A 13908-nucleotide genomic window follows, 5' to 3' on the forward strand; every position below is an offset into this window, starting at 1 on the left:
CATTGAGCACGATTGTGCTTTGAAATGTAAAAAAACGAATTTTCTAAATCGGATTTTGTGTTGTTTTCTGTGTTTCTTTTGGGTTAAAAATATTGATTCAATAAGTCAAAGTAAAAAAAATTATTATCAGGTCATATATGTTGGAGGAGGTTGTGCTGATAACAATAATAACAACAACATGGCATGGTAAACATTTTTTAAGTGGCAGAATAAAAAGGGCCAAAAAGCCCAAGACTCCAAAAGGTTAACATTCATTTCTGATTTCGATTTAGAAGTGTCCTCAGTATCCATCGATGTAATCTGTCATCTATTTCTCTCTCCTCGTTGAGCCAAACCCAATCGAGTACAGAGTAACCGATCAGAAGTTGAAAGTCCAATACGGTTTAATTTTTGTACCGTAATTTAATGTGGGTGCAAACAGTCGCTGGTAGTTGAAGCGGGATGGGCACCGACTTGACTTTCTCCTCTCGGCGGTCTCCTGTGGTGTGTTTACATGGCTGTGTGGCCTCCAGCCAGCCGCTGGCTTCAGGTGTAGGACTCGGTAAGTGGAAAACAGTTGTTGCCATGGAGATCTAAAATGTTAGGCAGCAAAATCAATCTGTTGAGAAAGTTTCACATCGCTTCGTGTTTTTACACACTAGAACCTCAAGGTATAACATCGGGAAACAAAGAGCATCATTTTGTGATCACTGCCGACAAAATCCACTAATTTGCAACATAAGGAACAGGTAGTTTATCCATTGAGAGCTAACGTTAAACGCTATATGCTAACGATTTAGCTAAGTTATACCAAACTGCTAACACACTGTAAGCACACGTGCAACCAAGCAACTATTCATCTGTCTATTTATTGTATTATTCTACTGTTTTAGTCTGGCTTTTAATAGAGCTTTATTTATTTATTTGTATATCTGTGTAATTAGGCACTGTATTTTACTTTTAGTGTAGTCTTCAACTAGGCTTTGTAATAATAATAATAATAATAATAATAATAATAATAATAATAACACATTACTTTTTTTTATTGAAAATGCTCTATAAATAAAGAGAGAGAGAGTTTTAACCTCACTAAAGTTCAAGAAAACACTGACAGTTTATGAATAATTTATTGTTTTCATTCTTTCAGACCCCATTCTACATGTGACACAGTGGCCTATGCATTCATATGCAATCTCCCTAAATAATCTCCCTAAACCCAAAACACTTGGAGTTTGGTGGTCCTTTCCAACCAACTGCCTTTAACACAAGTGTAGTCAGTTTACCATCATATTAAATAAATGAAAGCAGCAAATCCTCATATTTGAGAGCCTGAGGAACATTATGGCAATTTTACTTGTGACAATAATTTTAATAATTTAATTTATTCATGGCAGCCAATGGTACTATTTCATGACAGAATGGAATAAAAAATAAACAAGGCATACATTATACTCATTCTTAGTTAATGCAATTGCTGATTGGTGTAAAGGGGCTCCATGGCTTTAGCAGGTAGTGCATTTCATATCCATAATCCTATATCAGGCTGTACATCCTCAGATGCACAGATGTGCCGGATTAAATGGCTAGTCTGCTATTCTGTCTGTTGTCTCTGATGAAGGGAATTAAATTTTTGCGGCTCAAAGTAAACATGAGATGTGAGATATATTGAGCGGAGGCAAGAATCTCAGAGTTGGATATCTCAAAAACTTTGAAAATAAAACTAAAAACAGTTTGAAAAGATGAATACCACTAGTGGAAAATGAGAACTTTATTCGTAATGTACCCAAATTTCTTGTAAATTCAGCTTAAACACACTCTAGTAAGGAGCTTTTCAGTTCTAGGGTTATATTAATCACACATGGATATGTGTTTATTTCCAGACATCCTGAAGCGTGGTGGTAATGCAGCAGATGCTGCAGTTGCCATAGCAGCAGCACTAGCAGTAACAGAGCCGTGCAGCACCGGTCCTGGTGGAGACGCCTTCTGCTTGTTTTACAATGGAAACACTGGAAAGATCAGAGGAATTAACGGCAGGTGGATATTCTTCTTTTATTGCTGCTATTGTTTTCTTACTACAGTAGAATTATCTAAGCCTCTCTCTGTGTCCTCAGTGGTCGTACGCCCAGAGCTCAGACTCTGGACTTCATGGAAGGACGTGGTTACACTGCGGAGGCCCCTCCTTCACCCTCTGATGCATTGAATGTCACAGTACCAGGGGCACCTGCCTGCTGGTGTGATACCATACAGATGTTTGGTAGTCAAAAGGTTTGACTGTGTTTGTGTATCCATCTGTGTAGAACTGTGTGTGCTGGAATGTGTTTTATGCAACACACAGGTATCCATATATATAATATATATATCATTTACATGACATGGACCACCCCGCCATAAACACTGCAAAAGGAGCCATACTGACATACTCCACAACAAACAGAAACACACTTGGAACTAGGTCTCTTGACTCTTGTGTGTTCTCAACAGTGGCGTTGACGGTGAATCAGGGAGATGGATCAAGGAAACAAGCAGTGGACAAACTAGCTCTGTGGATATTAACAGGAGTAACTTAGCCATCTATTGTAGGGGGCCACAGGTCCATGAAAATGTGGGCAAACTTTCAAAATCGGGGTATCAAACTGAAATTATTTGGAGCCACTGATCTGGTTGTTTCATCAGAACTTACTATCTTTTTCTTCATTTTAAATACTTGCAATACACTACTATCACAACAGCTTTTTTCCTACTCATAAATAGCTAAAGAAATATTATACATGCTACATACATGTTTCACTACTGTTTGATTACATTCCCCAAGACACATTCTGACAACAAAAAACAGTTACTAACAAACACTTGATCATAAAGTAATCCTTGATTTATCCTCTCCTCTCATTTGCACAAATTGATTACAATTAGAGGGTTTTTGTAACTGGAAAACCCTCTAATTGTAAATTAGGAAAGGAAATTACAAACTAGTTTTAGTGTCCGCATTTTTCTTCTCCAAACAATGACTCACACTTCCTGGGCTGTGAGGCTTCCTGTGAGGTAATAACCATGTGTTTCCTCTCCCTGTTTCCCTAGCTGTCCTTGCAGGAGGTGCTGAGCGGGGCGGCGGAGCTTGCAGAGGTGGGGTTTCCTGTTGCCGAGGTAACAGCTCACCACTGGGCAAAATGGGTGTCTGCTCTGAGAGATGCTGGGAAGGAACTAGGTGGAGAACTGCTGATTGATGGTCATGCGCCCAAATGTGGACAAGTATTCAGAAACCCTACCCTTGCCCAGACCCTGAAGGTAAATCCTTGAAACTAAAACACACATTTTAATAGTTTTATATGCGAGGAACACTGGAACACGAGCTTGTGTTATTTAGGACAAAAGGAAACAGAACAATGTAGAACTTCAGAGAAACCGCTGAGCTGGTTCCACCCTGTCCCAGAGGGAGAAGGACCTCGGATTAACCCAGGGACATTGTGGATAATTAATTCTGAACCCATTAGCGTGTTTGATTCAATATGGAAGGAAAACAAAATATTTGGAGGGAGGGAGGAATACAAAAATAGTAAGGACATTAAATGAAGCAAATAGAGAGAGACGGGTGGAGTAGAGGGAGCCTGTAAACCTGGCCAAAAACAGAATTCATATTTTAATGCACTTGAAGATAGTATCCAGTACACCTAGAAAACAATGTCTCTGTACCTTGCATTGGTAACTGCTATGACAACAACCTATGACAAACAAACACAAGCTAAAGAATTAGCTTGAATTTTCACCAATCCCAAATGATTCCCCAATCTAGCACCACCAACAGGTAAAATTTCTCGGCCTAGGACACAGGAAGCATCTTTTACTTTGTGGAAAATGCAAGGTGGGCACTCAATATTTATTGATATTGAATGATATTTACGGAGGAAGGAAAGATATCTGCCGGCTGTGATAGTTTATTCCTTGTCATCTGTTGTGGTGCGGGCTGCTGCACTCTAAAAGTTTATTTATGAGCCTATAATTCGTGTCCTGTAAAACAGATTTGGGAATTTTGTGCAAATTGTGCATTAGTTTGTGCATTAGTCCTCCATTTGTCCAATACTTTGGTTTATGACAGAAAACCTGCAAAACGAATGACATTCCCGTCAGCTATACTTTGTGTTAAGTGCTGATTTGCAAATGTTAGCATTGTCACTGTGAGCTTATTAGCCAGCGGATGCTAGCATTAAGCTTTATATCATCAATGTCTTAGGAAGCTGAACCTTTCTGTGTGGGACTTTTATTCATTTGTGTTAGCTGTCAGGGTGATGAGATATGGATCACAGATGCAGACATGAGGTATCTTAAAGTTATCCCTGAGAGATCACCACAAAAATCGCAAGAGATTGGATGGGTTATGGGGTAACATTGAAATAAGCCAATATGAGAACAAATAAGAAGCTCCTTTAAATAAAAAGCCTTGGATAAGGAGGAGGGAGAAAAAGAACCACTGCTACCGAGCAGCTGATTTAAGAAACAAACTCAGGGAGATATCTCTTATGAATGAAAACAAAAATGGCTGTCAAGGAAGCCTTTAAATAACACAAAGAGCTGGGTGTAATAATGATCCATAGCAAAGCAGAGTTTAACACCTTTAACATTTTCCTGAAGTGCTTTAGAATATTCTTGCATTTCTTTCCCTTATGGGAATGTGCGACCATGGTATGTGTGTGTGTGTGTGTGTGTGTGTGTGTGTGTGTGGGCAATTTAACATTCATAAAACCCACACACTTGGTAGTTTCCTGTCAGTGGGCCTTCTCTAAAAACGTTCGCTGACCCCACTACTCGTGTGTGTTTGTCTGCTTGTGCGTCACCATCAAAGCATGCACTGATCGATGCTCTGCTGTATTACCACATCAAACACTCAGCCTTTAGCAATTCAATAATGCAGGAACACCGCCAAGTACGCCCATGATAACCCCCCTACACACACGTACACACACTCACACTCGTGTTCCTGAGACAGTGGAAGACAATAGCACTGACCTCAGCCTCATTGATGGATAGTTTCCATGGCATCATAAAGGTCATTCCTGAGCGATGACGATGTGTGTTACTTTCTTGTGGTGAATAACCACACATTCACACACACCATTCTGTTCATTCACTAACATTGATTGGATTTGTAGATATACACAATAGTGGACACGTCACCCGCATATCTTTCGAGTCAGATTTGTGTTGCATGACATCATGTGTTAATGTTGTGGCTTAAAACATGTAGCTGGACAGCCAGAATACGCTGATTGATTGAACAGTTGATTGACCGATGTATCCATAGGAGCTGGGTGAGCGTGGCAAACCAGCCTTCTACCAGGGCAGAGTGGCCCAAGCCATCGTCGATGTCCTCAACCAAAACGGAGAGGTCATGACCCTGGAGGACCTCAGCAGCCATGACAGTGAGGTTTTCACCCCCATAAGCACAGAATACAAGGTGATGTCACCGTCCATTAATGCCTATTCTGTCTGTATTTTGATAACACGGTCAGCACAAGCAATGATTCCATTGTGTGTTCAGGGTGTGCGTCTGTGGGAGCCTCCTCCCAACAGTCAGGGATTGGCTGCCCTCATGTTACTCAACATCCTGGAGAACTTCCCTCTCAAAGGTATTCATGCACCATGCCAGGACCAAGAAAGTGACGAAGCTAAACAGAATTCAGCCATTGCTCATTTTATTATTTACATCTGTGTTTTTCCTCCTGTGACGATGATATGTTGATTTTGGAAATGACACTAGATGAGAGGTAGGCAACCTGCGGCTCCAGAGCCACATGTAGCTCTTCAGGCCATCTGCTGTGGTTCCCTGTGGCTATGACCAAAACATTTATACGAAATGAAACGGTTATTTGTTTACATTTTAACTTTTATTTAACATTGGGGTAGACCCAAAGCAATTTATATTATTGGATTGTAAAAATATGCAGCTTATATACGGCATTGAAACATTTTTTTTTTTAAACGCTTTGGTCAACTTAAATATGCATCATAGCTTAGGAAAGTCTACAGCTCGCCACCTTAACCTCTACATTTTGCCAACTTCAGGTCTAGTTTTAAGTTTCCATAGCTAGGCTAGATTTCGATTCCAAATCTCCTGAGATATTTTAGATAAGTGTCAAGCCTCTCATTTGCACTTTGGTTCTCACTGCTCTCTGACAAAATCATATTGATAAATGCTCATTATTACCTGTTAGTAAAGGTGGTAGACTAGTTTAGACTTAGTAGGCTGTTTTATCATCATTGTAAGGCTTAAAATAAGATTTGCGGCTCCATTCCGACATTTTTTCCCTTTTTTCGGCCAACAATGGCTCTTTTACCCATAAATGTTGCCAACCCTGCACTAGATTAAGTCCACTCAGTATTTGTCTTCTGTCAACCTTCCCTTTGCTCCTTTAAGGGGATAATCAAGTCACATAAAAAATGAAAAGTTATGAAACCATATAATTTGATCTAAGCATCTTTCTGTGGTTGATTGTGTGTAGCTGCAGGCCATAACAGCTCTGAATACATCCACGTGCTGGTGGAAGCTGTGCGCTTGGCACTATCAGACGCTCTGCATTACCTGGGTGACCCAGACCATGTGACCATACCTCTTGAATCCTTATTGGACAAGAGCTACAGCCACCAGCGAGCACAGCGCATCAGCATGGACAGGTGTGGGTTTCTGTGTAAGTGTGTGTGTGTCTGTTAGTACCAGTGTGTACCAGTCGTGCTCTGTTGATTTTAGATAGGACTGTAGACTTTAACTTCCCCCCCTCCCCGACCTTAACGTCCATCCTTTCATGCTGCAGTCCCTCCTCCACTGCTCTGTCTGATTTGTGTGTCTGTGTGTTTTGGCAACAGTATGTATTTACTGGTCAGTACTGTAGACTTTGAACTTTATGCTTTTATCAGTTCTAAGACAAATATGCAGACAGACTATTAAAGTATAACAGCATAATGTTATCTTAACATGCACACACATATTATTTTGTACTAAACCGTGCTGTTCTTTCTGTCTTTTAATATCTAATAACCTTTAATTACTGAGGGTGCGTTACTGCATCAGGCACTCATAGGATCCCACATCTGTCAATCATTTACTGTCACCTTAACTCAAACTTTAATGATTCAACCAAACCTAAATTAAATTTGAATTAGAACACAAACAGTCAGAAAAGCGTCTTCACAGTCCTTATGTTAACATGCACATAATAAACCAGTTAACTGGGAGAAACCAGGTGAAAGCAGGAAATTACAGTTCATCTTCATGGTTACTGTAAAACCTGTGTTTACATGCAGCTGGCAATCTGGTTTCTCAGCCAACACCCTATGATAATTTAAAACCAAGGCTGGCATATAGTTTTTGAGTGATGTATGACGCTAGTGGCTGAAGAGCTTTTTCTATTCTAGTTGGACCATTTGAACTGCACAGGACAGGTAGTGAGAAAGCACACAATTATAAAGATTATTTTAGTGATAGCCAACCTTCCACTGTGTGAGGTTGGCAGTTGGGGTTGTATGGTTATATTTAGAATCTTTATTTTCCTAATAAATATATTTGATAAGCATTGCATTCATTCTTTCTATATTTGCTGCTAAATGAAGTGGATTGCTGCCAAACCAAATGTCATTGTGTTTATCATGCAGCGACAATAAGTATTATCTTATCTAAGCACATCATTATTTATCTTTCAATGCATTTTAAAACTCCACTGAATTCTTAAGGTGCATTTACATCCAACTGGTTCAGTCAAAACAAACTCAAGTCCATTTGCTCAGTAAGTGTGGTTTATTTGCTGTCAATGAAACACTGGTGCAGAACAAAACGACAGAACCAAGACTGCTTGAAAGAGTGGGTCTCAGTCCGACTCTGGTGAAGTTCACTGGATTTTTGTTGATCAGATGTGTAATTTTAAAAGCTAAACTACTAATACATCCATCTGCTGCTTCTGATATCTGTTCAGGAAGCGATCTTATAATAGATGTGTATAAGGCCATGTGTTTAACCTATTTATGCAAATCATTGCATGGATGATAACATGTGCACGTCAGTGTGGGTATTTTTTTATGGTTCATGTGTGTTTGTAATTGTTGCTTGTGTTTATCTGTAGGGCCATAGAAGAAGTGGAGCCTGGTATGACAACAGGAAGTGACACAGTCTATTTCTGTGTGATTGACAGTCAAGGCAATGCCTGTTCATTTGTTAACAGCACCTATATGGGATTTGGAAGCGGGCTGGTCCCTAAGGAATGCGGATTCTCACTACAGGTCAGAATGAGGGTATGAGTTATTGTGTATGTGATGTAGTGACAGGTAGATGTGGGAATCAGCAGAGGCCCCATACACAATACGATATTATTTTAAGCATTTTGCGATATGGTGAGTATTGCGATACAATATATTGCGATTTAACTGCATTTTGTGTCCAAAAAATTAAATTCAATCAAGAATTGTTTTGTCAAATAAGAGAAAATTCTTGGTCTATTCATCTCATTCAGTCTTTTTATTTCTCCACAATGAGAGTCAAACCCACAGACAAAGTATTCATTCAGACTGAACTGAACTGATATCAAACATGCATGGACGACAACAACTGCAGCATTTTCTTAAACTTTCCTCAACTTTAAGCTTGACGAAACATCAAAATAGTGCCTAAATTTGCAGCGTTATTTTGACAACTTCCCGACATGATATCCTGACGCACATGATGCCTATAGATTCCTTAGATCTTCTAGTTTCATAAGATATCAGTATAGTAGAGTACCAGTATATTCTAAAAGTAAGCCCGCTACGGCCTCCGAAAAGGCAAAATATTAATACTTGGCGGCCATGAATCAATACAATATCGCCACGCAAAATATCGCAATACTATGCTGTATCGATTTTTCCCCCCACCTCTAGTGACAGGTGTGTAACACTGACTGTTGTCTAGCCAGTACAGAGTAGATGGCAACATCAGTGGATTTGATGGATAACAAGTTAAACTACAGAGTGACAGTTAAGCACAGCTGTTTTGCATGGTATCTTTACCTTCTCTAAATCTAGTATGTGTGTAATGCTAACTTCCTGGAGCAGACCTGAAGATATATTGCTGCAGTAACATCCTAATATGCAATAAATAAACTTAAATTCCATAGAGCTTATCCACTGTAAAATAAAGACTTTCCAGATTGCTTTTGAGAAAATTAAACTAAATCAAACTAAATAAGAAAAGAGTAAAAGCAGATTTCTGGTCTTTATCATTGTAGTGTGTCATAAGATCTCCTTTTCCTGCTCACAGAATCGTGGTGCCAGCTTTTCTCTGCACCGTAACCATGTTAACTGTGTTGCTGGAGGAAAGCGTCCATATCACACCATAATACCTGCACTTCTTACTGACTCTGCAACAATATCACAAAAACCCCGACTCCTCGCTGCACTGGGGGTGATGGGGGCTTTTATGCAACCTCAAGGACATGTCCAGGTATGATCAGCAACAGAGTTAGTTAACTACTAACATTAAGTTTGAAGAAATTGTATTTGGAAACTATATTTTTTGTGTGCACATTGGTTTTTTTTTTTAGTCTTAGTCAAGATGACTTGGACATACCTGACTTTAATTATGGTTACAAATGTGGAGTAAAATGTGATGAATAAATAACTAATGTAATGTGCTCTTGTGTTTAGGTGTTGTTGAACATGTTGGAGTTTGGGATGAATCCTCAACAAGCTCTGGATGCACCAAGAGTCTATATACAGTATGACCACACAGGTATGCCCCGCCTCCCTAAAACGCACACACAGGCTTTTGATCCAGTAATAAAATACCAAAGTTAATATTTTAATAGCCATAAAAGATGACTAATGTATGTACAGGGTGGTGGTTTTCTCTTCTGTTAGATGGCATTGAAAACTGTAACTTCATTTGTATATGAGATCAGAATTATGGAAATTTTGTGAAAGAAGACGTATGATGCAAAGTGTCTTTTGCTTATGTAAAGTTTTTATTTATTTTTTTATGAAAATGATATTCTGATTAAACATTTGTGTGTCTAGCTGATCAGTGGTTGGTTAATCTGGAGGAGGGGATCGGCCAGGAGGTAGCTGAGGAGCTGAGAAGACGTGGCCACAAAGTCAGCTGGCCAGTCACCGGTACCTCTTTTATTTGTATAATTACTGTTTGTAGTAGCTGCATGTTATTTTTTACATGATGAATATGCCATGGTTCCAGAAAGATGACCATTCTCTAATTAATGTATTCATAAAAACACAAAACAAACAACAAAAACTGGGGGAAAAAGACCTTCACACTGCAACTGTCGAGTTTTTATTTTTATTTATATTGTATGTTTTATTGATGAAGTGTTTTAACCCAATTCTAACCTATACCACCTTTATTCAAACAGCACCTTTAATACAAGCATGCAGCCTAAAGTGCTTCACTTAGCAAAATTGATACAATAAATAGAACAATAAATAAAAAACAATACAATTTTGCTGGACTGAAGATAATAACAATAAAGCAATAAAATAAGTAAAAATAAAAGTCAGTGGAATAAAATGAAATAAACAAGAATAATGTAAAAAACAATGATTAAAATTTAAGGCCTAAGGCTTTAAAATGACTCCAAATTTAAAGCCCGATTAAAAAGATCTTTTTTCATTTCCTTTTAAAAACACTGCGAGCGTGCCATTCTAATATCCTCTAATATCCAGAGGCAGTGAGTTACACAGTTTATTATAAACGGAAGGCACTCTCAGTGGTACTTTTATATGACCCATTAAAAACATTTAATAGAAAAGAGGTAGAGGACTGAAGTGATCTGACTGTAACATAAAATAACATAAAATCTTTGATGATATTTTAAAATGAAAAAATGATGTTTCAATGACCTTGTTAAAATGAGATTTATAATACACAAGTACTTCATGTGTCCCACTTAAAAGTTAATATGTTACTTTAACGGTTATATTGATTTATAGTAACGGCCATAAACAAGACCAATGGCTGGAACAACTGGTTGTCTCAAATCAGTAGTATTAGACCACAGAACCCATAAACCCTGTAGCTTCCTGTTGGAAACAGGATCTTTTTATTCGTTCCTCTTCCCTGTACTGGCATCATCCTGTTAGCTGGTTGCCCTTTGGCTTTCTGAAGAGTGATGTTTTATGTGATACTGCCAGCAGAAGATGTGACAGTTTAACGGCCTCAATCTATTTTTTCTTCTTCCACTTGTCATTTCACTTAAACACACAGGCCACAAGAGGTCTCAGTTTGGGCGGGGACAAATCATCACAGTGGGGGATTGGTGGAACCCATCTGTCAATCAAGCTGATTGTTTATCCAGGGTGCTGTGGGCGGGATCAGACCCCAGAGGAGATGGATGTGCTCAGGGATACTAGACAAACATGACCTCTACATGTGGAAGGCAGAATATAAGTGCTGTTGAATTTAATGTTAATTATGTTGCTGCCAAATATTTCAACTTTTTAAAATTTACTTTCTTTAATGAGCACTTGAATCATAACACAACATCTTGTCTTTTCTCATCAGATATCCCTCCACATCCTCTTTAGCTCAAGCTTTGTTTATAAGCTAGGGCACAGTTTTGTTTGCTCTTAAATATAGAACAACATTTAAAAAAAAAATCTTTGTGTGACATTAAATGACATACTTAAGATGCCCTTCCTCAACCCTGTCTTTTGGTTTAGATAATTATCTGCTTCAATGTCTTTAATTAGTTGTTGCTGCTCTGGAAATGAATTGTTACATATATAATCCTCCTTCCTCAATAATGACAGCTGCATCTTTTCTCACAAAGTAAGTGTAGATGATGTGATGTGAATCAACTGAAGTGAAGTATATTTCCTGAGTTAACTGTCTATTTCAATGATCTGTGAAATATGTTGGATCTATTCATGATTTTGTACATTTTTAGAGATGAACAATAAATCTAATTTAATTTTAAAGTGATTCTTAGTTGAGATTGTTTCTCTGTTCATGGGCTCATAATCCTCCACAGATTCCTCTGATTGGGGCTCAAAATATTTCCATTACATAATGAAAAGTACAGTGCTTTGAAAGGAGTAGTTTATACTTTTGGAAGTCCAGAGGTTATTTTATTAACATTACAGGTCAATTAATTACAGGACAAATAAGGACTCTAAGAGAGCTACTAACTCAGCCAAAACAATTCTAGCAAAGAGTCTTAGTTTAAGAGTGATTTAGCAAAATTTTAAGAGCACTCTGAGCAAGGAAAATACTTTGTTTTTGGTTGATTCCATTGTGATATATGACACTTATTTTAAAATGTGAGATTGGTTAATCAAAAACAAAAAGCTAAACAAAAAAAACACTCCAAATGATAATGTGAACTCTTTTTGCACTGGGTTTTAGTCAAGTCAGGTTTATATACATAGCACATTTAATACGACAGGCCGAGACTCAATGTGCTTCAATATTTTAAAAACAAAAGAAAATAAGCAAATATCACATATTATGACAAAAAACACAAAAATACAAATCTAAAAGTATACAGTATAAAGTAAGACAACATGAAGTAGGTTATAACATATATAAAACATTAAAATTAACAAACATGTAGGTTGCAAATGTATTACAATTAAAAGGATATACAATTTAAGGAAAATTAAAAACCTAATTAAAAGCTAATGAAAACAGATGTTTTTTTAGTCTGCTTTTAAAAAAAGACACATATGTAGCAGACCTTATTTCAGGTGGTTTACCCCCACTACTATTCAAATTTGTTAATCTGGTATTTTGTTTTACAAATTGTGGCTTTACTCTGTTAAGAACAAGGCCTAATGAAGATGTTGATTTGTCATATGATTAGTTGGTCGGTCCAACTATAGTTTGCTGTAATTCTGCTGACAAACAGACAGACGAAACAAACCAAAAACATAACCTCTTTGGGGTAACTAGTTGCTAAATTGAACAGTTTGCTCTGTATATTCACAGTCCCTGTGGGCGGATATGTTATTTTATTTTATTGCCTGACCTTTCCTCTTACACCGCCATCAAAAAGCAGTGTGGGAGTCTAATGGGCACATGCCATTAAATTTACTGAGCAAACTTACGTAGCCCACTGAACAAACAATTTCTATTTTGGACACTCCATGAGCTGTTATATTGCACCTCCAAACCAAAATGTGCCCAAAAGATATCTCCGAGATTATTCTGAAAATTACGATAAAATTTGCAGAATCAAAACCAACACCAAGTGTTTAAATGATGACATGGCCTTTTATGCTTTCACAACTCTTACACATATGATAATGATCTGGAACATGTAATATGATGCATCTGTTATTGCATTGTTTCCAAGCAGGACAGATAAAGTGGGTGCCTTTGTTCATGAGCTTTATCTTTTTGTGAATTTTTAGCCGTTGGGAGACGCCCTGTTGCCCCTCAACATATCACACAGACAGGATAAATACAGAGACAGACAGACAGTATAAATTATACAACAGTATAAGCAGTGACTTGAATTGTGTGAAAAAGGATGTTGCAAATAAGAGTAAGTGGTAAACAGCTTGTAAACCACTTGTACTCAGCAGCAGGAAGCTCTAACACGATTCCACCTCAACACAAATCTCTCCATGTAGAAACATAATGTTAGACTTTGGTTCATTGTTGAGCTCCTTTAAGATCCAAACCGTACCTGGTACCAACCATTTCCTTCTATAAAGAGCCATGTGTTCTGTCACCTAAACACACTCTGTTTTACATAATCTGTCTTAATCAACACTGGTTGAAACAGCTCGTTAGAGCAGGTCGTTAGTGGCCAGTTCCAGATTACAGGGCAGTTTATCTGGATGTGGTGCATTCCAGATGGATTATAAAGCTGCTCACAACATGCGGGGCCCCCGAAACACACATGTGGACACACTCAGTCTTTGTGGCTTTCTGACACAGCACTATTAGACGTTGTGTTG

The 13908-nt window shown here is 38.1% G+C and overlaps 1 protein-coding gene across 1 annotated transcript; it reads left to right on the forward strand.

The window, feature by feature from the left end:
* Nucleotides 1–314: 314 nt before the first annotated feature.
* On the forward strand, nucleotides 315–11773 carry LOC131977133 (glutathione hydrolase-like YwrD proenzyme). The gene is made up of 12 exons (XM_059340324.1): nucleotides 315–541; nucleotides 1860–2013; nucleotides 2091–2244; nucleotides 3058–3264; nucleotides 5276–5428; nucleotides 5513–5600; nucleotides 6474–6645; nucleotides 8085–8241; nucleotides 9254–9436; nucleotides 9640–9724; nucleotides 10009–10104; nucleotides 11210–11773. Exons 1-12 carry the CDS (start codon nucleotides 442–444, stop codon nucleotides 11353–11355), a joined length of 1695 nt encoding a protein of 564 aa, XP_059196307.1. The 5' UTR covers nucleotides 315–441; the 3' UTR covers nucleotides 11356–11773.
* Nucleotides 11774–13908: the final 2135 nt, after the last annotated feature.

Source organism: Centropristis striata, chromosome 9 (genome assembly GCF_030273125.1).
Source record: "Centropristis striata isolate RG_2023a ecotype Rhode Island chromosome 9, C.striata_1.0, whole genome shotgun sequence".
In the NCBI taxonomy this organism is placed as follows: Eukaryota; Metazoa; Chordata; class Actinopteri; order Perciformes; family Serranidae; genus Centropristis; species Centropristis striata.

Excerpts from the sequence above, each read along its gene's own strand:
- LOC131977133 (XM_059340324.1), top strand. The coding sequence starts at position 442 with ATGGGCACCGACTTGACTTTCTCCTCTCGGCGGTCTCCTGTGGTGTGT. Across the intron at positions 2,014-2,090 it reads ATCAGAGGAATTAACGGCAG|TGGTCGTACGCCCAGAGCTC; the intron begins GTGGATATTCTT and ends CTGTGTCCTCAG. Across the intron at positions 6,646-8,084 it reads CAGCGCATCAGCATGGACAG|GGCCATAGAAGAAGTGGAGC; the intron begins GTGTGGGTTTCT and ends GTTTATCTGTAG.